At 62.0% G+C, this 25,954-nt stretch overlaps 12 protein-coding genes across 12 annotated transcripts; 8 read left to right on the top strand and 4 right to left on the bottom strand.

Annotated features, from left to right (window-relative positions):
* Positions 1-47: 47 nt before the first annotated feature.
* RHTO_06336 (beta-tubulin) lies at positions 48-1,890 on the top strand (the record flags this gene model as incomplete). Its single annotated transcript, XM_016419997.1, has 7 exons — positions 48-213; positions 347-443; positions 554-600; positions 657-673; positions 734-1,446; positions 1,514-1,699; positions 1,761-1,890. 7 exons carry the CDS (start codon positions 48-50, stop codon positions 1,888-1,890), a joined length of 1,356 nt encoding a protein of 451 aa, XP_016275451.1.
* A 318-nt stretch (positions 1,891-2,208) lies between these two features.
* Positions 2,209-4,281, top strand: RHTO_06335 (splicing factor 1 SF1; the record flags this gene model as incomplete). The annotated part of the gene is made up of 7 exons (XM_016419996.1): positions 2,209-2,734; positions 2,794-3,314; positions 3,375-3,478; positions 3,536-3,624; positions 3,679-3,976; positions 4,038-4,171; positions 4,229-4,281. The coding sequence occupies 7 exons, from the start codon at positions 2,209-2,211 to the stop codon at positions 4,279-4,281; spliced, it is 1,725 nt and encodes a 574-aa protein (XP_016275450.1).
* Positions 4,282-4,930: 649 nt separating this feature from the next.
* Positions 4,931-6,082, top strand: RHTO_06334 (uncharacterized protein; the record flags this gene model as incomplete). The annotated part of the gene is made up of 1 exon (XM_016419995.1): positions 4,931-6,082. The coding sequence occupies one exon, from the start codon at positions 4,931-4,933 to the stop codon at positions 6,080-6,082; it is 1,152 nt and encodes a 383-aa protein (XP_016275449.1).
* A 204-nt stretch (positions 6,083-6,286) lies between these two features.
* Positions 6,287-7,841, bottom strand: RHTO_06333 (CCR4-NOT complex subunit CAF16; the record flags this gene model as incomplete). The annotated part of the gene is made up of 7 exons (XM_016419994.1): positions 6,287-6,305; positions 6,363-6,775; positions 6,877-6,985; positions 7,043-7,099; positions 7,157-7,214; positions 7,325-7,435; positions 7,700-7,841. The coding sequence occupies 7 exons, from the start codon at positions 7,839-7,841 to the stop codon at positions 6,287-6,289; spliced, it is 909 nt and encodes a 302-aa protein (XP_016275448.1).
* A 168-nt stretch (positions 7,842-8,009) lies between these two features.
* Positions 8,010-8,904, top strand: RHTO_06332 (26S proteasome non-atpase regulatory subunit 9; the record flags this gene model as incomplete). Its single annotated transcript, XM_016419993.1, has 4 exons — positions 8,010-8,186; positions 8,255-8,551; positions 8,611-8,804; positions 8,877-8,904. The coding sequence occupies 4 exons, from the start codon at positions 8,010-8,012 to the stop codon at positions 8,902-8,904; spliced, it is 696 nt and encodes a 231-aa protein (XP_016275447.1).
* A 687-nt stretch (positions 8,905-9,591) lies between these two features.
* Positions 9,592-10,899, top strand: RHTO_06331 (actin cytoskeleton protein; the record flags this gene model as incomplete). Its single annotated transcript, XM_016419992.1, has 6 exons — positions 9,592-9,594; positions 9,786-9,856; positions 9,919-9,985; positions 10,046-10,208; positions 10,284-10,376; positions 10,436-10,899. The coding sequence occupies 6 exons, from the start codon at positions 9,592-9,594 to the stop codon at positions 10,897-10,899; spliced, it is 861 nt and encodes a 286-aa protein (XP_016275446.1).
* A 161-nt stretch (positions 10,900-11,060) lies between these two features.
* RHTO_06330 (DUF1749 family protein) lies at positions 11,061-11,552 on the top strand (the record flags this gene model as incomplete). The annotated part of the gene is made up of 1 exon (XM_016419991.1): positions 11,061-11,552. One exon carries the CDS (start codon positions 11,061-11,063, stop codon positions 11,550-11,552), a length of 492 nt encoding a protein of 163 aa, XP_016275445.1.
* Positions 11,553-12,244: 692 nt separating this feature from the next.
* Positions 12,245-13,028, top strand: RHTO_06329 (single-strand binding protein; the record flags this gene model as incomplete). Its single annotated transcript, XM_016419990.1, has 5 exons — positions 12,245-12,286; positions 12,371-12,527; positions 12,648-12,732; positions 12,807-12,895; positions 12,970-13,028. 5 exons carry the CDS (start codon positions 12,245-12,247, stop codon positions 13,026-13,028), a joined length of 432 nt encoding a protein of 143 aa, XP_016275444.1.
* Positions 13,029-13,397: 369 nt separating this feature from the next.
* Positions 13,398-16,131, top strand: RHTO_06328 (uncharacterized protein; the record flags this gene model as incomplete). Its single annotated transcript, XM_016419989.1, has 11 exons — positions 13,398-13,446; positions 13,512-14,057; positions 14,115-14,387; positions 14,525-14,876; positions 14,927-15,119; positions 15,175-15,246; positions 15,306-15,552; positions 15,619-15,824; positions 15,897-15,923; positions 15,986-16,044; positions 16,104-16,131. The coding sequence occupies 11 exons, from the start codon at positions 13,398-13,400 to the stop codon at positions 16,129-16,131; spliced, it is 2,052 nt and encodes a 683-aa protein (XP_016275443.1).
* Positions 16,132-16,242: 111 nt separating this feature from the next.
* Positions 16,243-19,466, bottom strand: RHTO_06327 (uncharacterized protein; the record flags this gene model as incomplete). The annotated part of the gene is made up of 9 exons (XM_016419988.1): positions 16,243-16,568; positions 16,635-16,846; positions 16,903-17,023; positions 17,081-17,183; positions 17,248-17,718; positions 17,774-18,702; positions 18,762-18,999; positions 19,059-19,172; positions 19,233-19,466. The coding sequence occupies 9 exons, from the start codon at positions 19,464-19,466 to the stop codon at positions 16,243-16,245; spliced, it is 2,748 nt and encodes a 915-aa protein (XP_016275442.1).
* A 432-nt stretch (positions 19,467-19,898) lies between these two features.
* On the bottom strand, positions 19,899-21,324 carry RHTO_06326 (ornithine carbamoyltransferase; the record flags this gene model as incomplete). The annotated part of the gene is made up of 5 exons (XM_016419987.1): positions 19,899-19,953; positions 20,037-20,237; positions 20,301-20,674; positions 20,741-20,874; positions 20,937-21,324. The coding sequence occupies 5 exons, from the start codon at positions 21,322-21,324 to the stop codon at positions 19,899-19,901; spliced, it is 1,152 nt and encodes a 383-aa protein (XP_016275441.1).
* A 209-nt stretch (positions 21,325-21,533) lies between these two features.
* RHTO_06325 (BRCT domain protein Brc1) lies at positions 21,534-25,920 on the bottom strand (the record flags this gene model as incomplete). Its single annotated transcript, XM_016419986.1, has 12 exons — positions 21,534-21,758; positions 21,823-22,004; positions 22,067-22,138; positions 22,200-22,296; positions 22,364-22,436; positions 22,508-23,857; positions 23,918-24,862; positions 24,918-25,096; positions 25,162-25,225; positions 25,304-25,347; positions 25,406-25,681; positions 25,798-25,920. 12 exons carry the CDS (start codon positions 25,918-25,920, stop codon positions 21,534-21,536), a joined length of 3,630 nt encoding a protein of 1,209 aa, XP_016275440.1.
* Positions 25,921-25,954: the final 34 nt, after the last annotated feature.

The raw sequence follows: 25,954 nt of genomic DNA, 5'->3' as shown, positions 1-25,954 counted from the left end.
CGCTCCACCACCTCCCACACGCCCCGACCCTCTCTCGAACCGCCAAGATGCGCGAATTGGTGACTCTCCAGGTCGGACAGGCTGGCAACCAGGTCGCCACGAGCTTCTGGGAGCGCATCCTGGCCGAGCACGGCCTCGACGAGGACGGCCACATCAAGCCCAACGTCGACCATGTCTGCACCGACAGGCTCGATGTCTTCTTCTCCGAGGCCGGTGAGTCGGTCTTCTTGCCATCAAGCGGCTTAAACTGCACAAATGTGCTTAGCGCTAGCCCGCTTGCGCCTCAGCGGGGCCTCCCGTCGCCCTGCCCCCACCTTCGCTGACCGTTGTCGCTTCGTGCGCGCAGAGGACAAGAAGTACGTCCCTCGCGGCCTGCAGATTGACCTTGAACCCTCGACCGGCGACGCCATCAAATCGTCCAAGCTGGGCCACCTGTTCCGACCGTGAGCCCTCCTCCTGACATCCATCTCCTGCGATTTCCCTCACTTCCGCACGCCCGGGATCTAAATCGGCTCTTGAAGTGAGCACTGTGCTTACTCGTATGCTCCCTAAGGTCTGGCTTCGTCTTCGGCAGCTCTGGTGCAGGCAACAACTGGTCGAGTAGGTCTCGTTCCGCCGTCTTTTCGCGTTCCCCGGCTTACCCATTCGCTTGACAGAGGGCTATTACACGGAGGTAAGATGCGAGCGCTGGCCGTACTAGAGCGCAGCGACTGACTTCAGGTTGCTCGTGCAGGGCGCCGAGCTCGTCGACCAGATCCTCGACCAGCTTAGGCACGAGACGGAGAGCTGCGAGAACCTGCAAGGGTTCCAGCTCATCCACTCGCTTGGCGGTGGAACGGGATCGGGTCTCGGAACACTCCTCCTCGCCAAGATCCGCGAAGAATTCCCGGACCGCATGCTCGCCACATTCTCGGTTTTGCCCGCCCCGAAGGTTTCGGAGACGGTCGTCGAGCCGTACAACGCCGTGCTCGCCCTGAATCAGCTCGTCGAGAACGCCGACCTCGTCTTCTCCTTCGACAACGAGGCGCTCGGCAACATCCTCTCCAAGACGCTCAAGAAGACCAGCCCCGCCTACTCTGATCTCAACGCCTTGATCGCCGGCGTCATGTCTGGCATCACTACTCCCCTCCGCTTCCCCGGCCAGCTCAACTCGGACCTCCGCAAACTCGCGACCAACCTCATTCCCTTCCCTCGCCTCCACTTCCTCACCGCCTCGTATGCGCCTCTCGGCGCCGCCAACGCGACCGCCTTCCGCAAGCTCTCCGTTCCCGACCTCACCCAGCAGCTTTTCGACCCGGCTCACCAGATGGCAGCCATTGACTTGCGGAGTGGCAAGTTCCTGACGTCGGCTGCCTTTTTCCGCGGCAAGGACATTTCGAGTCGGGCCGTCGAGGACTCGATGCTCGCCGTGCACGACAAGAACAGCGCGTACTTTGTCGAGTGGATGTGAGCCACCACCCTTCGCTTGGTTCGCTTGTTTCGCTGCTGACTCGTTCGTTCTACCTTCGCACAGTCCGAACGCGACGCAGATCGCCCTCACCTCCGTCCCGCCGACCGACTCGCCCATCGCCGCCACTCTCATCTCCAACAACACCTCCGTCCAGGACCTTTTCCGCCGCACGCACACGCAGTTTGCGGCGCTCTTCCGTCGTCGTGCGTATCTGCACTGGTACACCGGCGAGGGCATGGACGAGATGGAGTGAGTGTCGAGCCTTCTTTCGACGCTGAAGGTACGGCTGCTGACTCTCCCGCTGGTGCAGATTCACCGAGGCCGAATCGAACATCAACGACCTCATTGCGGAGTACCAGCAATATGCCGAGGCGGCCTTGGACGACGACGAGTACGAGGAGGAGGCGTACGAGGGAGAGGGAGGCCAGGAGGAGCAATAACGTATGCCGGTTCGCCCACTCGGGCTTGCTGTCGGATCTCGTCGTTCCTTAGTAGTTGTATCGCCGTAATCTCAAAGTCGTTCGCCTGTAGCACGAGATTGCCTCAGCGAAAGGCGAGTGCCAACTCTTGCACTTCGTCCATACGGCCGACTCTCGCTGACTGCACTCGAGGTGAGTCATAGAAGCCTCTTCGAGCTCGCAGAAATTCTCTGTAGCCCGCCTTGCACCGCCGAAGCCTCTTGGCCACCCACCTGCTCACCCCTGCTGACTTGCTCACATCAACTCGCTCACCTCGCCACGCAGGGCTCGACCAGCACGATGTACCGCAGCAACGCCCAGCGCACGGGCACGAACGACGTGCCGCTCCCCAGCATGCGCCGTTGGGGCGGCGGTGGAGGATCCGACGGACCCCCTCCTCCCGGCCCTCCTCCTCCTCGCGACAGCTACGGTGGAGGCTACGGCGGTGGCTACGGGCGTGATGACCGCGGTCCGCCACCACGAGACTCGTACGGCGGCGGTTACGGCGACCGGGATTCGCGCGGTGGATACGACTCTCGCGGAGGGGGAGGAGGAGGGTACGGCGGCGGCGGAGGCTACGATGACCGTGGACGCCCTTCGAGCCGCTTCGATGACCGCAGCAGTGGTGGCTACGACGACCGTGGACGCGGCCCTCCTCCCCCTCCACCTTCTGCCGGTCTCCCTCCCCCTCCACCTCCTCCTGGCGCCGATTCACCTGCGCCCGGCGAGCGCAAGAGAAAGAGTCGTTGGGGAGACAAGTCGGATGCGGCGGTGCCGGTCGCCATCACGGGTGGTGTGCAGGAGAAGGATCTCGAGACGTATGCAGGTGCGCACCCTTCATTGCGGTCTTCCCCAGGACTGAGCTCACAATTTTCCACTTCACAGTCCAATTGCGCCTCGACGAGATTCAGCGCGCCCTTCGCACCGGCCAGGTCGTCCCGCCCGACGGCGCACGCTCTCCCTCTCCCCCGCCGACGTACGACTCGCACGGTCGCCGTACCAACACGCGCGAAGTGCGCTACCGCAAGCGTCTCGAAGACGAGCGCATGCGCCTCATCGACCGCCAGATCAAGCTCGACCCGAACTTCCGTCCTCCTGCCGAGTACCTCGTCGCGAAGCGTCAGAACATGGGCCGCCCGCAGGAGAAGATCTACATCCCCGTCAAGGAGTTCCCCGAGATCAACTTCTTCGGCTTGCTCGTCGGACCGCGTGGCAACTCGCTCAAGAAGATGGAGCGCGAGAGTGGCGCGAGGATTAGTATCCGTGGAAAGGGCTCGGTCAAGGAGGGCAAGGGCAGGCCCGGGCGCGAGGACGACGAGAACGACGAGCTGCATTGCTTGATCACCGGTGACAGCGAGGAGAAGGTGCAGGCTTGCGTCAAGCTCATCAACTCGGTCATCGAGACGGTGCGTCCGACGTTCCTTCTCCTGCAAGCATCTGCTGACACACGCGTCGATCCCGTACAGGCCGCATCCGTTCCCGAAGGCCAGAACGACCACAAGCGCAACCAGCTGCGTGAGCTCGCCGCGCTCAACGGCACGCTCCGTGACGACGAGAACCAGATCTGCCAGTGCGTCTTCTTCCTCTCCTGTGCCTCCTGCTTTGATGCTCACCCGTCCGTTCACAGGAACTGCGGCGGCGTCGGCCATCGCAAGTACGATTGCCCCGAGCAGAAGAACTGGAGCGCCAACATCATCTGTCGCATCTGTGGCGGAGGTGCGTTCCCGATCCCCCCCTCCACCTGTTCTCCTGGCTCACGCCTTCTCGCAGCCGGCCACATGGCTCGCGACTGCACGCAGCGCCCCGGCAGGCCCGGCTTCGGCGCTCCTCCCGGCTTCGGCTCGCCCGCTCCCGCCGGCCCTCCGATGGCCCAGCAGTTCGACTCGGAGTACGCCAAGCTCATGGCCGAACTCGGCGAGACCGACACGGCCCCGCCTATCGCTGCGACTGGTCCGCCTGGACCCGGTGGTGCGCCTGGAGGTCCGATCGCTGCGCCGGCCATGCAGCAGACTCAGCCCGTCGATGCGAACGGGAACAAGATCCCGCCGTGGCGCATCCCCGAGAACTGGTGCGTTTCGTCGCGCACTTGACTATCGCTGAGCTATCGTTGACTGCGATTCACGCTACAGGCACCCGCCGTCGGGCATGAACCGTGGTCCTCCGCCTCGCCAGCCGCCTCCGCCTCCCGCTCCGTACGGCGGTCCGCCGCAAGGCAACGGCTACAACGCCTACCCACAAGCAGGCTACGGCGCCGGTGCAGGATGTGCGTACCACGAGCGAGACCCGCTGAAACGTTACTGACCTCTTCGTCCCTTCGCAGATGGCGGCTACCCGCCTCAACAGCCGGCCGGCTACGGCGGCGGAGGGTACTGACGACAGGATGGACGTTGACGCGACTGTACTCTGACTCGTGGTTGTGCTGTGTACTCACCTTCTGGCTACTAACCTAACCCTCTGAAAACTGACCCCCCATCAAGGCTCCTCGCCTCCTGTATTACCTAACTTTGCCTCTATCCCACGACGTGCGCACCGAACAGCATGACCCTTTGCTTTCGTTGCAGCAGCTTTCTGAGTCGCGGCGCGACGCTCACGATGTCCGAGGCGGCGAGGAGGAGCGAGAAGAAGGCCGTTCCGCATCGCGGTTTGCGGCGGGTCTTTAGCGCGACTTTCTGGCACTGCTGCGAATGGACTTGTTGTGCTCCAACGCTCCTGCAATCAGTCGAGCTTAGCCGCGCGTTCCCACCACGCCGGAGAGCTCCAGGATGAAAGCGGCCGCGAGTTGCTCGATCGCCAGCTCGCGTCCTTCCTCTGCCTCGTACGCATCGCTGCTGCCTTGCACTCGCTCACACTGCTCGTACACGCTCAACGCTGCACCCGCCAGCCTCCCTAGCCGCCGCCAACTTGCCTGTTCGATCATCCTTTCCCGGACTCCGCTCGAGCGCCGAACAACTCGCTCCCTCGTCCCCTCGCGCTTCCTGAAGGCGCGACAACATTTCCCGACACCCACACAAACCCTCGCAGCATGAAGCACGACGCCGCATCCCCGCCGACGCCCGCCATGGGCAACACGCCTCGCCGTTCCCATTCCCATCCGCTCGCCTACCTCTCCTCCAGACGAGGCATCGTCGTCCTCGCCATCGCACTCTTCGGCGCCTATGCACTCTTCTCTCACCCTGCCGCACCTGCACCTTCGGCTTTCGTGCCGCAGACGATCAAGGACAACTGGGGTTGGAGGGCGGCGGATGAGCGGTGGGATGCGAATCAGGCGATCGAGGTGAACCGGATACCTCCGAAGAAGGAGACGAGTGTGCTGAAGGACGGCGGTGCAGCTGGAACGGCGGAAGAGGTCAAGCAGGAGAAGGAGGTGACCTGGTTCGTTGCGGAGGACAAGAAGGCGAATGCGGCGCCGGCAAATCCGCATGGTTCGTCTCGGACAGACGACGCAGACGATGAGCTTGGCCTGTCGGGAAGTTCGTCCTCAGCCAAGGACAAGTTACAGGATCAGGCGAAGACGGCACCGAAGCAGGTTCGGCCGTTCGGCAAGGCGCCTTCGGCTGATTCGGGCGATTCAAGCGCACACAGCGGTAGCAAGAGTGGTGCAGCACTCGACGTATCGTCCGGTTCGAAGGTAAAGGACAAGGCGGCGGACAACGACTTTGACGACGAAATGGCGGGGTCCGCGTCTTTCTCGCCGGACGAGATGGCGCTCGCGGATGCGCCAAACATGGCAGCGATGGAGGACGCGGCGGCTCGCGCCCCGATGGCTGCGCTGCCTGCCAAGTCGAGCGAGGCGAAGGAGGAATCGACTACCTCGTCGCAAGGCGGAGCCGTCGCACCAGCAGGCACCAAGGTCGACTCGCACGCCGCCTCTCGCGTACAAGAGTCCGATGCATCACTCGAGCCTGCAAAGGAGGCGCCAGCACCGGCAGAGGAGAAGAAGAAGCCTCTCGCAGCGGTAGCCGGCCCGCTCTCGAAGCCGAAGAAGATCGGGACGGGCGGAAGGGTCGTCAAGCCTGAGGACGTTGAGATTGCGCCGAAGCCGGCGCAGCGAGTAGGTGCAGGCGCAAAGGCGGGAGCGGTCGTACAGGAAGAAGCGGGGCGGAGGGTCGGGACGGGCGCGAGACCGGGAGCGAAGGGGATGGGGACGCGCCGAAGGCTGCGGAGGTGGCAGTAGCTGTAGCCCACCGTGTGTAGGTGTCTGTTACCTTGTTGACACAGTGCGTCAATGGAGAGGGCTGTCCGGGACCTTCCTAACGCTGGGCGATTTTGCGAGTCCTGGTGTCTCGCGACTGCGGGACGATAAGATGGGAGGGTATCTCTTGCACTCGGTGCAGGTATCTGTAGCTGCCAAGCACACGAGAGGGCCGGTTCTGTAGGCTCAGTGCGAGTAGTCGTACCTGCGGGAGCGATCATCAGCTCGCCAGCCCGTCGACAAGGCAAGCTGCGCGACTCACTTGCGGTAGAACGCCTCGCTGTCCGTCACCACTCCGTTCGCCGCGCCAGTCGCACCGCGCTTCTGCTTCCCGCCCTCACGAATCTCCTTCTCGATGCGCATCTTCTTGTCAATCTCCAACCAGTGCACCGCGAGCTCAAGCAGCCTGCTCCCGCTCCTGTCAGGGTCCATCATCCGCTCCCTCACCTCAGCCGGAACCGCTTCGTCTTCCCCTTGCGCTCCCGTGAGCGGCCAGCTAAGCGGCGAAGGCGCGACGGTCGACCCGAGCTGGATGTGGCACAAGTGAGTCGGCCACGAGTCCATTCCGTCGAAGATGTGCGAGGCGTAGACGATGGTGGCGCCGCGGGTTTGGGTCTCCTCGGCGAGGAAGGCGAGCAGGCGGGAGCGGACGAGGACGTCGAGGTCGACGGTGACCTGCGGATGAAGGGGCGTTAGTGCTGTTCATCTTCGCCCAGAAGCTCAGAGCGAGCAGACGCTCTGGATCCGGAGCAATGGGCAGAGTCGTCGACACGCACCTCGTCGAGCAGCAACAGATCCCACGGAGCCATCAACCCGCTCACGATCTGCACCCGCCGCCTCTCGCCGTCCGAAACCTCGTGCATGTGCCAAGCCAAGTCGACGTCGCTGGGCAGACAACGTAAGCCTGGGCAGCCGTCGAAGGCGAGAAGGAGGAAGACGAACAGGATGTCGAGCAGGCGATCTCGCCTCTCCTTGTACCGATACCCGCCGACTGAGTCGCTGTAGTCATACTCTGTCAGCGTTCCGCGCGGCGAGTTGTAGCTGGAACGAACGCACAGGAAGTGCGCGACCTCGAGATCGCTTCGCACGACCGGGTTCGACGCCCACTCCGTTCCTGCAGAGCTCGAGAGAGTCAGCTAGCTGTTTTGTTAAGCAATACGCCAGCAAAAGACATGGATTCTGTCCCGGCGACGAAGAGCGCAAGAACACCTGAGCTGAACTCACCAAGGTAAGTTACGCCGTCCGGCGTCTTGAAGAAGACGTCGTTGCCGAGTACTTTGGCGTTGCTCCGTGTGAGGCGCTTGCCGGCGAGGATCTGGAGAAGCGTTGATTTTCCTGCGAGGGAGAGGAAGGGGAAGTGGGGATGTCAGCGAGCTCTTGCACGCAACGACGCTTGTTCGGGTCGCGAAGCCTCTGGAGAAAATTGCTGAAGCTGGATAATCCTTCCCGCAGGCGTACGAGCATAGATGACTGCCCGACCCTCTTCCCTCCGTCATCGTCGACCTGCGAGGAGACCAACCTCCGCATCGCAAGCATCCTTGACTCTGTCGCTCCGCCCAGCTTCCGAAAGAGACCACCGGTAGAGCCTGACGGACTCACCCGCGCCGTTCGCGCCGACAAGCAAGCACCGACTCCCCTTCGGCAAGTTGAGCGTAACGTCGTGCAAGACCGGTCTCGCCGGGGCGTTCAGCTGTGCATAGGCAAAGTCGAGGTTGTTGACGGCGATAGCGAGGTCTGCCATCCTTCCTGAAGCTTTTGAGCGAGATGAGAGCAGGGGGAGATGGAGAAGTGAGGCGATGAGGAGGTTGGAGAGGAAGTGTGAAGTCGACTCGCTCAATCGGGTTGCTGGGCTCGTCTGTTTGCTCCTTCAAGGTCACAAAGCGCCACAAGACCCGCCATTCACGCGCCCATGTCCATCCCCACCGAGCTGCACCTCCCCTCCTCCGCGCAAGCGACCACCTCTGCGTCGTCCTCCACAAACGCCAATGCAGGCCAGCCGACGGTGCAGAGCGAAGTCAAGAGGTTGACGGACAAGCGCAAAGGCGTGGAGGAGCAGTTGGAGGCGTACTTTGGTGTGCTCAAGTCGGTGCGTCTCCTCTCCCTCTCTCGCAACTCGCTCAAGGACGAAGCTGAGACTGGCTTGGGGTGAAATAGAACAACTGCACGATGGACACTCCCCTCGTCGACCGCGAAGGCTTCCCCCGCTCCGACATCGACGTCGCAAGCGTCCGAACCGCACGCGTCCAAATCATCCGTCTGCGAAACGATTTGAAGGATGTGTTGGGTGAGATGGAGGGGCTGGTACATCGGGGGTTGCCGAGAGGGGAGGAAGGGGCGAATGGAGCGGGTGAGGAGGATGAGCGGAAGCAGGACGGGGAGGAGGAGGGGGATGGAGTGAAGCCGTTTGCCAAGGTGGATGCGGTCGCGCCTGGTTCTCCGGCAGATGCAGCGGTGTGTTCACCCTCTTACCAACGCGCTCCTTCGCGCAGCTGACTTTGACTCGTACGCAGGGCCTGAAACGCGATGACCTCCTCCTCGCGCTCGAATCGGTTGTCGCCTCGAACCACGACAACCTCCGCGCTGTCGCAGCGCTCGTCGGGCGGTCGGAAGGCGTCGCTTTGAGCGTTACGGTACGGCGGGAAGCGCAGACGATGAGGCTTAGCTTGACGCCGAGAGAGGGATGGGGCGGACGGGGGCTGCTAGGGTGCGTTGCGGCTGCCGCAAGAGCGGCGCAAGCTGTTTCACGACGAACTAACCGTACTTCGCGCTCCTGCAGCTGCCACATCGTTCCTTACACCGCATGATCGCCCACTCAACTCCGTGAGTTCTCCTACCCTCCTCCTCACCTCCTTCCGCCTCCCGCTGCACTCCGCTACGACGACACACCAAACCTCTAGTCGCTTCCCGCCTTACTATCGTGGATTCACCCGGTCCCTTGACCACATCCCGTCTCCAGACTTTCTGGTTTTCCTCACAAGAACCGTTCGTCGAGGGCGGAGGACTGGTCGAGGGACTTGACGATGAGGGCCTTTGCCGCTCTGATGGAGCTGGCTTTTTACTTGATCTAAACTGAGCGGATGCAGTGGGAGTCGTTGACATCGGCGACAGAAGACTTGAACTGACTCTATCGTTCTCCTCGCAACAGCCTCCGGTTCGCTTTACTCGTCCACCACCATCGTCTCCTCCATGTTGTCCCTGTCCCGTGCCCATACTCTCGCTCGCATCGCATTCCCAGCGTCTACTCTGCAATCCGCAGTCAGGCGTCCTCGTTCCTTCTGCAACCTGGTCGCTCCGTCTGTCTCTTCTCGTTGCAGCGTCGCCCGTCTCTCTCGCCGTCGCTGCCTGCGCTGTCCAGGTTGCTCACTTTGCTCGCACGCTCGATCGTTGTTCACCGCCTCCCCCGCACCTTGCCCTCGCCTCGTCATCGCCGTCCGCTCACTCGCTCTCTCCCTTCCTCTCAAACCACCACACCACTCATCCAACCACTCACAATGGTGCGTACGCTTTCCCAACCCACTCCACCGCACCAGCAGCAACACCCCCGTCAAACTCCCGCACACCACGGTGTGCTCGCCGTGGAGCGGGGTCACGGCGATTGCTGCGTGGAAACGGGACTGCCACAGCCCAAGCGAGACGAACACCACTCGAACTGACACTCACCCAGCCTGTCGACCACACCGCACAGACTACCCACACTGTCAAGGTCTCCAACCTCGCCGCGACCACCTCCAAGGAGACCCTCGAGCACTTCTTCTCGTGCGTACGCATCCTGCCACTCGTACTTTGAGCGTTGCTGACAGACGTGGGAGTGCGCGCAGCTTCTGCGGCAAGATCGCGAGCATCGAGGGACCGTCGAATGGATCCGCCGAGGTCAACTTTGTCAAGGTCCGCTCCCTCCCATCCTGCTCAAAGCTTACTCCGCTGACATCGTTGCAACGTGCGCAGGAATCGGCCGCCAAGACCGCCCTCATGTTGACCGGCGGAACGCTCGACGGCTCGGTCATCGAGGTCAAGTCGGACGAGGTCGAGGCGCCCAAGGCTGCGCATGCTCAGCCGCCCATTGCCGCAGCTGGCACGTCTGACTCGCACGATGAGATTGAGCAGGAGGGTGAGTGCCAAGCTGGACTGTTCGGAAGCTGCATAAAGGCTGACGGACTCCGACGACTTTCACTTGTTCTCGCAGACAAGCCTCGCTCGGCTATCGTCGCCGAATACCTCGCGCACGGCTACGTCCTGAGCGACCAGGCTGTCAACCGCGCCATCGAGGCGGACAAGAGTACGTCGCGCCGTCACCTGCTCGAGACTTTCACGTGGTGACCGTGGACTTGCCCGTAGGCTACGGCATCACCGAGCGCTTCCTTCGCTTCTTCAACCCGCTCAAGGACCGCGTCACGACCGCCGCCTCCCCTCACGTCGAGCGCGCGCAGCAAAAATTCGCCGAAGTCGACCAGAAGCAGGGTCTCTCGCTCAAGGCTCAGGCGGGATGGATCGTCGGGAGGAAGTACTACTCCGCTGCGCTCGCCTCGCCTTTCGGAGCCAAGGTGCACCAGTTCTACACGAGCGCGCAGAAGAACGCGCTCGATATCCACGAGGAGGCGAAGCGCATCGCCGAGGCCAAGAAGAGGGAGGCGGGCGGAGCGACCGGCGCGTCGACTGTCCCGACGACTGGAACGGCGACCTCGACGACTTTGCCGCACGACGCGCCCCTCCCTTCGCAGGGAACGGTCGAGGGAACGGAGGCGAGCGGCGCGGCGTTGAACAAGCCGCTTGAATCGTCTGCTGCGCCGCTCAAGGGCTGAATGGGAGGAGGGGACGCTTTATACCTCGCTTTTTGTGAAATCGTAGTTCCGTTTAGTGCCTTTCGAGCGAGAATCCCTTCGCTCCTTCGCTTTCCTCACTTCTCACCTGGTCTTCCTCCTCCCGCACATCGCTCGCTCGTCTGTCCAGCTTCTCGCTCCGCATGGTGGACCCTATCCCCGGCCAGCTACACCTGATCTCTCCCAAGCCCCTCACGGCCTTCGAATTCGGCCCTCCCACCTCCTCATCAACTCCCCTCGTCCTCTTCGTTGCCGGGTTGAACGACACCCTCTGCAGCGTCCCGTACCTGCCGCTCCTCGCTAAACGTCTCTCACGGGCGGGCTGGCGGATAGCGCAGGTCTGTCTGACTAGTGCGGGAGCGGGATGGGGAGGCGACTTGAGCGACACCCGACTCTCGAACGTCTTCGGCGCGATCGACTGCCCTTTATCGATCGTCCTAAGCGGGGAGGACGAGACCTACCCCACCGAGGTGAAGAGCGACTTACCGACGCTGCTGGGGCGGTTTCGAAAAGCTGCGGCGGGGAGGTGTAGCGCGTTGAGTGGGATTGTGGAGGGCGCGGCGCACAATTTGAAGGACGAGCAGCATGCGGGGGAGTTTGCGGATAGGGTCGTTGGGTTCTTGCGGGAAGTTTGAGCGAAGGGAGAGGGGAGGGAGGATTGGCGACGTTGCCGACAAGTCCGCCACTTCTAGCCCGACAGGCGGATATCTCCGGTCGTACAACAGCCGGCTCCATTCGGCGAGCTCGCAACTCGTCAACTTGCTCCAGCCATGCCGCCCGACAGACGCTCGCACGCGTTTCCAGCCCCCGGCGCAGCCGCAGCCTCGGCAGCTGGCTCGAGCGCGTCCCGCCGCGGTACGGTAGACTCAAGAGGCAGCAGCGTCTGCAACGTGACAGCGTCATTTCGCTCCTCGCGCGAGAAGCATGTCTGAGCGAGGAGGAGAGCCTTTGTCCGCGCGCTTCGCTCGCTCGCTGGGGCCGTTCGGAGCGTGTCTCTCTCGACTGCGCACGCTCCGTCAGCCTCTGCGCGCTCCGCCTCTCACGACGAAGTCAGGGGTTGTTCGACGCGCTTGAGATGAGGACGCGTCCGCCGGCAGCGCCGTTGTTCATCTTCAACCTGCTCACACTCGCGCAAGCTACCAGGTGAGCACGCAGAGAGCTCAGCAGAGTGTACACAGGACGCTGACCACAAGTCGCACGCCGCCCCATCGCTTTCATCTCGACACCCGCACCCACTCATCCACTCCCCGTCGAAACCGCCTTCCTTCGCTCCCACGCCCCTCGTGCCCTGCTTGCGCCCGCCCATTCGCCTTCACAGGCCAATACAATGCTCGCTGCTGTCCGACCCGCTGCCCGCGCTGGCGTTCGCGTGAGTTAGCCCCTCCTCGTCCTCCCCGCCGCTCAATCTGGCAAGTCGTTGCTGACCCCGTTTGGTGCGTGAAAACGCTCGCAGGCCTTCTCCTCGACTCCCCGTGCGGCAGACATGGCCAAGATCACTCTGATCGGCCGCCTCGGCAAGCTCGACCACAAGCAGTCGAAGGCTGGCAAGCCCTACGTTCGCTACGCCATCGCCACCAGCGACCCCATGTCCAAGGAGGCGCGCGATGCCGGTGCGTCTAGTCTGCTTTGGCATGCGGACTGCTCGCGGGGTCGAGCGAGGCGACGAGCGCGCGAAAGTTGGCGGTTTCGAGTTCGGAACTCGATGCTGACGGTCCCTTGCGCTTCTACAGACCCCAACGCCAAGCCCACGACCTCGTGGCACACCATCTTTGCTCACGGCGACGCTGTCGAGCGCGTTTCTCAGGTTCCCATCGGGTGAGCTGGCCTTGTCGAGCGAAAGGAGTCCTTTCAACAGAAGCTGAGTCGCGGCTACTCTGCCACCTGCACAGCTCGCTTGTCTACGTCGAGGCGAACTACCAGTGGCGCCAGTCGCAGAACGAGGCCGGCGAGAACACCTACACGATGCTTGCCCAGCACGGTTCGTGCCGTTTTCTTCACTCCGCCCTCGTGCGCCGTCCATCGCGCCAGGAGTTGACCCCCTTTCTGTCGCAGAGCGCATTAGGACCATCCTCCGCAAGAAGGAGGACGGCGAGGCCTCGAACCAGAACTAAGCAGAGGCGCAGGCCCGCCCGCGTCGACCGTTTTCGTCTCTTCTTCTTGGGTGCAAGTCGTTGTCGTTTTCTCCCCCGCCTTGGTCGTCTCTCGCAGTCGCAACCCTTTCTCTCGTGATACTCGCTCTCGGTTCTGCTTTACCCCCCGAGCTGTATCTCCCTTTCCTGGTCCTCTCACTCCCCCGGGACGCCCTGTCTGTCTTCACCGGAATCAATCACCACTCGCCTGCACTCTTAGACGTCGTACTCGTTCGCAAACGAGAGACTTTGCCTGCACGTTCATTTCTGGCGCGTCCGCTTCACGCTCAGCTCTCTCGCTCACCTCGCGCTCGAATTCGCCTGGAGAGCTGCTGCGTCAACTGCGACCGCATGTTCACGAGCTTCAGCCAGGGCGCCGACGACCCAGGCACCTGGGACCGTGAGTTCTCCCCTCCTCTCCTCCCCCACAACGCAACGACCTCATCTCGCTCGCTCGTCCCGCAGAATCGCCAGCATACGCACCAGGCCGCTTCCACGCACACGTTCGGCCTACTTCGCCGCCCCCGCTTGTCCCCTCGTCGCGCAACTCGAGCTCGCACAACCTACCTCTCGCTTTCGCCCCCTCTTCCCTCCCGAATGGACGTCTACACCCTCACCAACCTCGTACTCGCACACGACCGATCGAACGAGCTTTGCATGCGCTCTCCCCAGACCGGAGGAGGGGGGCGGAGCGCGCTAGGGACGGAGAAGAGAGGAGCCTGCTCGGAGACTGGTTGTCGAGGAGCGGCGTAGGGAACGGTCCTGGCGTCGAACAACGTCGAGCGGCGTTCGGCGATGGCGACACAGCCGAAGAAGGAGGTGGAGGAAGCGCAGAAGACGAGGAAGAAGACGGAGGCCTGCTCAGACCTGGTCGAAGGCGAGTCGAGAGGTGGATGTCGAGCTGGTGGAGGCGGTGGGCGGTCCTCGTCGGCACGCCTTGCTTGATTGTGTGGATCTGGTGTGCGGTGCCGTTCCCGGTCGACAACCCGTACACGGAGGAGCCGCCTTGGCGTGAGTCCCGGTCCTTGCTGCTGCTCACCCATCTCGCTAACGTTCGTACCCTCGCAGACCTCCCCTGGCCTGGCGATCCGCCCACTACGGCACTCGTCACGTCAACTCCGGCGACGTCAGCTGTTGCAGCGCCGATCGATGTAGTCCTCGCGTCGAGCGCGACGAACGAGCGTGGATACGAGCGAGACGTCACACCTCGCCGCCCACTGCTTCTGGAAATCCTCAACACCGCTCCGACGCCGACCAGCTCGTACTCACTTGTCGTCGCTCCGCCGGCTGACGAGCCAGACCTGCCGGTCGATGCGAATTGGTGGTTCTTTCTCCTGTACTGTGCGTCTCCGCGCTTCCGAAGTGTTAGCAGCCCGCTAACGAGCACTTTGAATACCCGACAACTACCCTGGCTCCGCGTCCATTTCTTCGCCCCTCTCCCTGCCACACTCCACCCTTCACACCGACTCGCGCTGCAGACTACGGCGTCTACCTCGCAATCGCCCTCATCTTCGTCACCAAGCTCTTCGACCTCTTCCGCGTCAACTGGTGGCCAAAGTCGATCGGCGGCTCCATCTCGTACACCTTCTTCTGGTCGCTCGCCCTCCTCACCGGCGGCTTACTCCACCACTTCGACCTAGACGGCTTCGGGCGCCGAACACGTTCAAGGCGACCGAAGGACGATGGCGAGGAGTTCGACTGGGAGCGCAAAACGACTTGGGTGTTGCTCGCCTTCGCAACGATGGCTCTGCCGGCGCTCGCTTGCTTCGCCAAGCTGCGAGCGGACAGGCGGAACAGCTTTCGTCGCAGCCTGACGCCGGCGCAGAAAACGTGCGTGCAGTTCCATCGCCGAGGGAAGTGGGCTGATGACCCTCCCGCAGCTTCCTCGAGCGGCAGCTCACGCAACGCATGCCGCGCTCATACCGCCGCTTCCTCTGGTTCCTCGGCACGATTGCCCTCTCCCTCCTCGCGCTCATCACCGGTCAGGCTTTCGCGACCGTCTACCTTTCGACGCTCCCGCATTCGGCTGTCGACGGACTTGTCTACGTCTGGACCTGGATCTTGACGGTCAACGTATGTCTCGTTCCAAGCGATCTTCTCAATTGCTGCTGAGAGTTGCGGTCTACAGCTGCTCAGCTCGGTCAGCAATTGGATCCTCCTTCGTAAAGTGCGCAGTCAAGCGCTCGTCTTCGTCTTCCGGGTGCGACGGAATCTCCCGTTCCGAGTTCCGCCGTTCTCGCTAACGCTCTTCCCTCCCAGCTTTACTTCTTCCTCGTCTACCACGTCTTCTACCGCAACCTCTTCGCCCGCCTTCGCTCGCCCGATCAGGCAGCCTGGATCACCCTCCTCTCCTCGTCCTTCGTCATCGTCCTCTACCCAATCTCGATGAGCAAGACCTTCTATCGGCTCCTCAACGCGACAGTCGGCGTCGACATGGAGTATGCGGAGTACGTCGCGAACAAGGGGACCGAGTTATACCTCCGCAACCTGAGCGAGAACGTCACGAGTGAGTGCAGCCCGCCTTCGACCCGCCGGTGCAGCGGCAATCGAAGTTGACGCATATCTCGTGCAGTGATCGGCTTCCTCGGCTGGCTCTCCATCCTACACTGGGGCCCGAACAAGGTCATCTATCCCTACTTCGCCTTCGACACCCGCTACGACCCCTACACCTACCGCCTCACCCTCACCGCATCGCTCGTCATCTACGCGACCGAGCTCTTCTCGAACTACCTCGCGAGGGCAGTCTGCTGGCTGTGCTACGAGATTGACGTGACCAATGTGCGTCTATTTTTCCTCTCTTTCCGCCGCAACGCATTTCTCCTGATCGACACTGACTTGTCTCCTCGACAGCTCGGCCTCGACCAGTTCCGCGAACACGTGCGCCCGTTCTCATGCGCAGCTTCCCCTTCTTCCGCACGCTGACACTTGCCGTCTCGCAGCCCGAGCTGGTCATTGCCTGTGTCTTCACGTCGTGTCACGTCTTATCCGACATGCTCCTGTGCGTCTCGCATCGCCTAGTCTATTGCTCGATGCTGACGTCTCGCTCTGCACTCGCAGCTTCCTCGTCAAGCTCAACTTCCGCTAGCCGTCACCGCTCTCATCCTTCCGCTCGCCCTCTCGCAGTCCTTCCCTGTTGCTGTCTTACTACTTGCACGCTCGCACTCGCAATAGATCGCCGTTTCTGTTCGAAGACAGGCTACACTTCCGCTCGAGAATCTGCCGACTCCTCCTCGCCGTCCCAGAACGCCGAGCGCGGGTAGTCAATGTCTTCCACCGCGTCTTCATCGGCAAAGATCGCCGCAGGGTGGCCGTTGGCGAGGTCGAGGCGGCGAAGCGAGTCGCTCGACCTGAGAAGGTTCCGAAGCGAGGAGTGCTGAGATGCTCCGATGGCGATGTAGGTTAGACGGCGAGAGGTGGCGAGATGTGAGAGGGAGAAAGGATCGTTGGGGGCCTTGCGGTCAAGGTCGTCGAGGAGTCGCGGAGCCTGCGCAGGCGAGTTCGGGGTTTCGAGTTGACCGAGATCTGTCAATGCCACAATTGTTAATCGTCGGCATGATGAGTGTGGAGGAATCCCGTCTCTCGACTGACCTTGGTTGATGTCAAGGAGCGCCAGGTCGAAGCGAGGTGAAGCCTTCTTGTCGACCTGGCTGTCGTCCGCTTCTTCGCGGTCGTCTTCAGCCGCTTCCTTCGCTGCTAGTCGGAGGGCAGTCGAGTCGTGACGACGTATGCGAGCGAGGGGGACAGCCGCGCCGAAAGCCTCGAGAACGCCTTCGGGAAGACCTGAAGGACAGGCGACCTCCCTGCGAAAAGAGAGCGTGAGTTGGTCTGACGGCGTTAGCGTTCTCTGCGCACGCACCAGTGGTCCCAGCGTACTCGACTGTGACCCTCCAGAGCCTTTTGCAGAAGCGAGAGAGGAGCGCTCGTTCCGCCAACGGCAACGCTGAAAGCACCTCGTCGGTCGATCGATTGACCCTGGGCTGCAGTGCGTAGGCGTCAGTCGTCGCCCTTGAATGACGGGCAAACCGCATTCGAACCTTCCAGGACGAAGAGAGCGACAGCATCGAGCAAGTCGCGAGATTCTGCGAGAGAGTGGAAAGCGAAGAGGACGGGTTCCGGTGAAGGAGGAAGAGGCGATGACTGCGAGGTAGATTGTGTCAGCTTCTGAGAAGTGCCCATCATGTTCGCGAAAGGCAGGACTGACGGGGACATCGAATGTTCGACAGGCGTCGTCGACTTCGACCAAACCGCCGAGTTCCCGGTCTACCGCAGCGTCTTCCTCCGTTGAAGACTGACTCTCCGTATCACTCTCGCTGTCAGAGCTACCATCGAGCGGCGCTTGACTCGTGTTAAGGACGAAGTAGTCGTCTGCGTGGTCAAGACCTAGCGAGTCCAGCTCGCCACTGTAGTCCAAAGTCGAGGAGAGCGCCTCTGTCACCTCGAGCGTGTAGTCGTCGAAATCAACTGGGTAGTCATGGGCGTCAGAGGAGGAGGAGGTCGAGCTGCGACTTAGCGAGGCGGGCGTGATGGTCGGGGAGGGGAGAGGCGAGGCAGGCCCGGCAGCGCGCGTGAGCGGGTCGAGCGAGAGATGAGCTGGGAAGTCAAAGTCGCCTTGAGGGTTGGCGGTATGTGTCGGCTCGACAGCCAGGGAGAGGGCGATGTCGGGAACGAGCGGCTGAAAAAGACAGGTCAGCCTGCGATTCGCCAGGGACAGATCGAGAAAGGCGTACGTCGTGAGTTGCTTCATCCGTTGGCGAGTCGACGTTGGCGCGAAGGGCGTCGTATGGCTCGTCTTGGCGCTCGAACGCGGTACCGAATCGCTCAATGGAAGGATACAGGTTGATGCTGGGATAGACAGGAGGGTACGGCTGAATGACCGGGTAAGGAAGCTGGAACGAAGCCGAAGGGCGGACTGGCGCGACCAGCTGCGTTGCGCCGGCAGCTTCAACGGACTGGACCATGTCGACGACGTCGGCCGTCGTAGGTGCGACCTCGTCGTCTCGCTCCTCCTCCACAATGCTCATCAAGAGCTCGCCAAGCGAGCCCGAGGCGTCGAAGCTACCAAGCTGGCTGGCATGCTCGACTCCCTCGAGCATTGACGTCTCGCTGATTTCGCGAAGTCGGTCGAGCTGTGCCGTCCAATCGTTCTCGCCTAGCCGGCCTGCATCGTTAGATGCGCGGAAAAGGCTGATTGATGCGGCGCCACCTCGGGCGGGGCTTGCGGTGGAGGGCGGGAAGGTGAAGCTGCGATTGAGCTGAGTGGGCGAGCTGCAAGTGTCTTTCGCGGCGAGGCTCGGTTCGGCGAAACCGCTGTCGTTGATCATAGCTGCAAGAGGGACGCTGGGGGGAGGAGGAGGCGAGGTGATGCTGGCGCGCGGAGTCGAGGTTCGGATGGAAGACGAGCTCTGGGTGGTCTCGATGTAGTCGGCGAGGACGGATCCATTATCTTCCGCATGCGCCGAATCAACCGTTCCATCGTTTTCGGTGTCGTCAAGGGAGATCGAGCGAGCTTCAGCTTGGCTAGCGGGCGACTCGTGCGCGCTGGGCAGGTTGAAAGGATGCTGCAACCGAAGAGTGCGAGGCGGGGCATCCTCGACGAGCTCGCGAAGCCATGTCGCGCGACTGAGATCAAAGTCGAACTCAATGCGGCCAGCGATAGCTGCGTGCGCCAGAAGACTTAGCTTAAGAATGTTGGGTAGGAAAGGGCGGCAAACTTACGCAGACTCGGCGCACCTGAGCTCGTGTACTCGTCGCTCGTGCCCTCGAAAAAGGCGGACCACAGGGTAGACCAGGTCTCTGCCGTCAGCCGAGGAGCGTATCTTTTTGGCGGAGGACCGGCGTGGGCGTGCGCATGAGGCGCTGCTGGCAGGCTCTCCGGTACAGAGAGGTAGAGGGAGAGGCCGGCGATCGAAGGTAGGCCGTACTCGCGGGCGATGAGAGCGAGTTGGGCACCGAGCTGGATGGTCAGAAGCAGTCAGACTACTTGACGGCATGCTCTGCGGAGCTGCCACTTACACTGCCTTGAAGAGACATGAGGGCACCGCTCTCGAAGCGCTCGGGCGGACCGTATGCAATCGAGAACAAGCTGGCGGAAGAGGAAAAGGCTGATAGCAGGATGGGCGGCGGGACCTGCCGAGTCGTTCGAAGTCAATGAAAGCGCTGTGACACAGTGGCAGGGTCAACACGTACGATGATGATGAGCGCCCGGCGTCGCCGTCTCCTCGAGATCAAGCCATCGACAGATACCGACTCGGAATACGTTTGACCTGCGAAAAGCGGACGGAGGTAGGGGGTCTCGCGCCCGTCCTGCATCGCGCTGCCATTCCCGCCTCCATCTCGCGCATATCCCTCGTCCCTCGCCGACCGTTGTCCGTCTACCGAGCTCGTCGTCGAGAGGGCAGGCGAGGACGGCGAAGTCGACATGTCGGTTGCGTACAGGGATGGCGGTCGCGAAGCCGCAATAGTGGCGCCTCGCGCTCGTCCCGTCAACATGTCAAAGAGAGGGGTGGACGATCTGGCGAAAATTGAGCGATGTGTGCGAGAGACGAAGTGCGAGTCGACGGCGAGAGGGGTTCGGAAGGGTGGGGTTTTGCGTGAGTGAGGATGCGTGAGTCGGCAGCCCGTGCAGGCGCTGTAGCGTGTGAATGAGAGGAAAGAGAGAGAGGCAGTCGCTGTTCGCCTCGACTCGGCGACGCGTCGACAGCGCGCGGCCTGAGCGAGCGAGACGCGCAAAATCTTCGCAGCGATGAGGAGAAGGTGTTGTCGAGCTTGCATCAAGCGTCGCAGACGGAGCGACGGCCAAACGGAGACTTGGTTCTTGCCGGAACGGCGATTCTTGCAGTTCGTCTAGTCCGTCTAAGCCTTCCACCTGCCGATGAAGGCGTCAAACACCGCGAGAATGGTCCACTTCCTGCGTAGTGAGCAAATGAGCAGGGTAAGTGCGCAAGCTCGCAGGCAAGCTGGACAAGAGAAGCGAGCACGACCGGGACGCACCTGTTCTCCGCCTCCTGGAAGACGACCGACTTGTCGCCGTAGAAGACCTCATCATCGACCTCCTCCTTGTGACGGGGCAAGCAGTGCATGAAGGTGGCGTCCTTGGCTGCACCGCCGCGAGCGAGCAGGTCGTTCGTAACCTGGTAGCCGGCAAAGTCCTTGATGCGCCTCGCTGCCTCCTCCTCCTGGCCCATGGAGATCCTGCCGGTGAGCGTCATCAGTACGCGAGTATCACGGGGATGTGCTTTCAGCCGGCAGACGTACCAAGTGTCGGTAGTGATTACGTTGGCGTTCTTAACCGCCTCCTCCGGGCTGTGCGTGTGAATGATTTTGCCCTTCCCACCTTCCGCCTTGATGCCCTCGTTCGCCCGCTCCAACACCTCGGCATCAAGGTCGTAGCCCTTCGGCGTGGCGATTTGAAGGTTGACGCCGAGACGCGGGTAGGTCACCATCATCTCGTTGAGGATGTTGTTCGAATCGCCGACCCAGGCGATCGTCAGGCCGGACAGGGAGGAGAGGTCGGTGGTGAAGGGCTGGCGGATCTCGAGGAGGGTCTGCAGGTCTGCGAGGATTTGTGTAGGGTGGTAGAGGTGCGAAAGGGCATTGATGACAGGTACGGAAGAGTATTTCGCGAGGGTCTGCGAAGGATCGAGCGTGTCAGCTTTCTGAGTGACTGGAAGCGTCGACACGCAACGCAAGCGCACCTCGACCTCGGAATGGTGCCCAACACGAGCCATGATTCCGTCAACCATCGAGCTGACGACGCGAGTCGTGTCATACAGGCTCTCGTTGACGCCAAGCTGGATGTCGCCTGAGCCAAGGAACATGGGGTGGCCACCTGCGCGAATAGACAGTCAGTACTCCTCGCCCAACCCTTGCGAAGGAAGAGTCGAAACTCACCAAGCAGCTGGATGGCCGTCTCGCTCGCCACCCGCGTCCGAGTACTCCGCTTCGAGAACATGAGCGCGACCGTCTTTGCGTCGAGCGTCTTCTCCGACACCTCGCTCGAAACCGCTCCATCTCCCTTCTCGAACTTGGCGCCTTCAATCTGTCCCGCCTTCGGAATCGCGCGGCTCTTGTAGTGCTTCTTGAAGGCGATTGCAGAGCTGATGAGTGATTGGATCTGAGGCACAGTCAAGTCGGCGAGCGTGAGTAGGTGCGGTGGACGGAGACCTGATTCCGTGGGCGGCAGGGTCGGGACGGGCGCAGACGAGAGCGCGCGGCTGGCGATGCGAGCAGGGCACGAGCAGCCCTTGCGGGCGACGGTCACAAGCTGGGTCGCGAGCATCGTGTGAGCGAGGGAAGCGAAAGATAAGAACCCTCGTCTCCTCCTCGCGACGCAGTCAAGGATGCAATGTTGACTCAAGGCTTCAGATGGACGAGAAAGAGCTCCATTGCGTAGAGAGTACATGTGGAAACAAGACACGTCGTCCGGTATAGTCTGCAACACTAAGACCGCGATTCCGCCGCCCGGGACGTCGAACAACACCCTCCTCCTCACTTCTCCAGCTGGTAATCGCACCTGTTGGCGTCGATGAACCCGCGCGAAAGATCTTGGTGCAGGACGGCGGTGAGGGCGGCCTCGACGGAATAGATTTTCTTCTTGTTCGGCGAAGACGCAAGTTTCTCCCATTCGCGGCGGTCGCTCGGGCACGAGATGACGAGCGCGTCCGGGTTGTCAGCGATCTTCTTGACGAATTTGGAGAGGTCCTTGACGTGGACCTGCGGGTCAAGCGGACCGATTTCAGCGGGCGCATAAGTTCAGTCGCACAGGTTGGAGACTCACGACTCCACCGCTCGCCTCGATGATTTTCTGCATGGTGGTCGGCTCGGGGCTAGTCGAGCGCGAGATGTAGATCGTCTTGCCTTCGAAGAGCTTGCCCTTGCGGGCCCGACCGAGGATCGCTTCGAGCGTGTCGCCAATCTCCTTCTCCTTCTTCGTGTCGCGCAGGAGATAGGGTTGCTCACCTGGTCAGAGGCGTGTCAGTAACGTCGGACGAGATGCTCCGAGATACGATGACAGAACGTACCGACGAGCTTGCCCGCCGCCAGACACGCCTCGACCCACTTGATAGTCACGATCTTCGGCACGAACGGCAAGCCTACGTTCGCAAGTTGCTGTCAGATGGCGGCGAGGAAGGCGAGCGTGTGAGATCGACGTACAGCAAAGGAACTTCTCCGTTCGCGAGATGCTCTTGACGACCAGGTGCGTTGCCTCCTTCGGATTGTCCGTCCAGGTGGCGCCGAAGCTCTTCAGGGCCTGTAGAGCGTAAGCAGGGTGCGTCAGTAAGCGTCTGCAGGGTCGATAGCGGGACAATCCGACAAACCTTGATCTCGTCGGACGACTTGTCGAGTCCGAGACCGGTCGAGATTATCTTGATCTTCTGGGCCTTCGAGATGCTGCAGAGCACACAGGAAAGTCGGTCAAGCTTGATGCGTGACCGGAAGCGCCAGAACGACAGAACACGCACGGCTGAGGAGGTTTGCCATTCGGCGGCCTGTCGAAGCTTGAAACGACGCCATCCTGCGTGTTTGATGCGCCCGCCGACGCCTGGAGCGCCTTGACAGCGGACTTGGCGCCTGGCTTGCCGGCAGTGCCGACAGGCTTGGGCTTCTTCTTCGGCCTCTCCAGCTCGTCCTCCTCGTCCTCCTCCTTCGGCGGCCTCTTCGCCTTCGCTTTAGCCTTCGGAGCCGAGCTCTCGGGCTCATCTTCCTCCTCCTCGTCGCTTCCGTCGCCGTCCTGCGTCGCCTTCTTCGTCGGGCTGCGACTCCGCTTCCTCGAAGGCCCACCGAGCGCGTCGCCATACTTCTTCTTTCGCCCGCTGCTCTTGAGCTCCTTCTCGAACGCGTTCCGGTCTTCCATGACGACAGCAAGCGCTTGACGAGCCTTCGCCGCTGCGCCACGCTTCGTCCCGACCACGACAAGGTTCTCGTCGCTGATTTGGGCGAACGTCTTGCGCATAGCCTTGGCTGATTGCGGCAGGTCGTCGTCATCGGAGCTTGTGGAGGTCGCCGACGAAAGCGACGATGAGCGCTGGCGCTTCTTGCCGTTGGCACCGTTGACGGTTTTGGCGGCAGCTGTCGGCTCCTTCGCGAGCTTCTTCTTGGCCGGCTTGGTCGGCCGTGCAGGCGTCACCAATCCGTCCGCCGCGTCATCGACGTCCATCGCATCCTGCTTGACAGCCGGGCGGACCTCGGCAGCGAACGGTCGCGGTCCCTGAGGCGTCTTGCTCCGCTGCTTCGAAGGACCTGTGACGGGACCGGCATGTCCGTCGAGCGTATCTCCGACGAGGGTCGAGAGCTGTCGAGGAGGTTTTGGAGGAGCCTGCACGGCGGCGGGAGGTCTCCGGGGCTGTTCAGGCGGAGTGGGGAGGTTCTGCGCGGCGTGTTCGAGGGCTTCCCTCGAGCCCATCGATGCACCATCACCCTCAGTCTCGCTCGACTCGTGCTCCTCAGCAAGCTCTTCTCCCTGCCGCGCAATACCTTCCGCCTCACTCGCCAATGCCGCTCGCCTCCGCGCTTCCTCCTCCCTCTCCAGTCGCTCGAGCTCCTCAAGCGGTCGCAGCGCCTCCTTCCGCATCTGCTGCACCTCGTCGCGCTCAGCCCACTTGGCGATCCCCTCGCGTGTGTAGGCCGTGTCGCCGAGGATGGCGGCAAAATTCGTGCTGGATGCGCCGAAGGGGGAGGCGAGCGGGAGGAGGTAGGAGGAATGCGTCGAGGGAGGGATGAACCGCCATTCGAGGATGAGTGCTTCGAGCCAGAGATGTGTGACGAGCGGCAGCCCCCACGTGCGGGCGTGTTGGACCTTCGAGCCGTACTCCCTACGCGATGCGAGGTCAGCCCGTCGCTCAAGTCAGGCGCAAGCGAAAGCCGCGACGCACGAAGGAGTGATCACATAGTCGGTTGACTTGGTCATCGAGCCCTCGAACTTGGCACCGGTACAATCAATCAAGGCGCGGACGTAGTCGCGAGCCGGACCCGAGTAGTTCGAGACGGTGACAATAATGTCCTTCTTCTTGCCGTCGTCGGAGGCCCTTGACCATTCGGGGATGCCGGAGAGCGAGGGGAGCGGGTAGTGAAGGAGGCGAGAGAGAGGTGAAGGAAGGGTCGAAGTGGAGATGCAGTGGTAGAGGTAGTTGAGGTTGGCAATCGAGAGACCGAGGTCGTAGGCCGTCCAATACTCCCAGCCCTCCCTCGTTCGGGTGATGACAATGTCGCTCTTCTTCAGCCGCTTCTCTGCATGTCTCCGCTTCTCCCACGCATCGATCCCCTCGGTCGTCGCGCGACGGCTCCGTTCGCCTCCTTCTCCCGCCCCAGGCATGTCAAGCGACACCTCGACGTCAAAAGCGAAGGACCAGCAGGACCCGCCGCCTTCGGCAATCCTCGCTCGAAGGGCGCGCTCGAGGCCGACGGAAAGGCCAAGGTCGGACGCGAGGTAGAACCGCTTGTTGGCGAAGGGACGCAAGGTCGGGTCGTCTTCGTGCGCTGGAGGAACGCCTGCAATGGGCTGACCCTCCCGCCCGGCGACTTCCATCTCGGCCATCGTACGCACGTAGCTCTCTTCGTCCCGCGCCGCGCCATCGCATACTTGGTTGGCACGGTTGGTGCCGAGAATGACGTGCGTCGCGGTATTGGGAGTAGGCGAAGGAGCTTTCGAGGCGGATGAAGACGAAGGTTCGAGGTGGGTCTTCCAGTAGTCGAAGAGGCGGTCTGCGAAAGGCTTGGACGATATGGACGGGTCGCGAAGGGTTGTCGTGAAGGGTGGGGACGGGAAGCGGTAGATGTCGACAGGTACGAGGCGCGCCAGTCGTAGCGACTCCGTAAACCTGCATCGAACAGAAAAGTCAGACTTCGGCTGCCACCAGGCGGACTGCGACGCACCAGTGCGGCAGGACGACGACAATGCCGAGCTCCGTGCCAAACTTGATAGCCATCTCGTACTTTGCACCATGTTCGGCGGGGCAGATGAGATGCGTGACCTCCCGGGTCAGTTCGCGGCGAACTTGGCCGCCGAGAGAGAGGACGCCGGCATGGATCGAGAGCGTGTCGGCTTGCGGGAGCTGCGGGCAACTCGGTCAACGACGCTTGAATCGCGAGTCGAATGAGCGAGAGCGTCGATGCTGACCTCGGAGGTGCAGACAACCGTTCCGGAGAAATAGAGCGCCTTGTCGGCAGAGTAGAAGCGAGGGCTACGAAAAAGAGAGGTCAATCATACTGCAGGCGATAGACGGCGTGGTGCAGCGAGAGCGCCGAGCATCTGTACGCACGACTGAAGAATCTGAAGGTCGTAAGAACGGGTGACCCAAGCAGGCTATGATGGCAGATGCTGTCAGCACATCACACGAGCGCATTCAGCAGCCTGCACGCACCGTAACTATCTCGATTTGTTGTCCTTCCGCGCCATCTGCGTCCTTTCCTTTACCCTTCCCGCCGTCCAGCTCAATGCCAAGCCCGACATTCGTCTTTCCGCCTTCTTGCGCATTCAGCTCCTCGATGAGTTTGCGCTCGGGAAAGTCGAGGGTGTCGGTGATGAAGTGGGTGATGGACGAAAGGTCGAAACGAGGCAGGCGAGACGAGGAGGAGGAGCTGGACGGATGCTCGCTTCGACACGGGGTCGCGCCCGAGTCGACGAGCAGATCCTCGATCTGTGAATGGTTGGGAGTCTCAGCGTCTCTTCGTACTTGACAGACTGGCGCACACGACCCGGGAGACCCGTCGCGGGCGCGCGAGACGGGGAGGAGGTGAGGACCTGATAACGCACCGCCGCTCTGACCTGTGGGTCGAGTGTGTCATTCACGAAGAATTGCACGTCCCTGAACAGCGCTGGGTCTGCTTTGGCGAGAGCGGGAGCGGGCGCGGTTGATGAAGAGGCGGTGGCAGTCATCGCGGCGCTGGCGGTCGGGGCGCGGTTGTGTAGC

This window comes from Rhodotorula toruloides, assembly GCF_000320785.1.
Source record: "Rhodotorula toruloides NP11 unplaced genomic scaffold Scaffold4, whole genome shotgun sequence".
In the NCBI taxonomy this organism is placed as follows: domain Eukaryota; kingdom Fungi; phylum Basidiomycota; class Microbotryomycetes; order Sporidiobolales; family Sporidiobolaceae; genus Rhodotorula; species Rhodotorula toruloides.
Note: the sequence above shows the minus strand (reverse complement) of the source record. Positions and strands in the feature narration are given on the sequence as shown.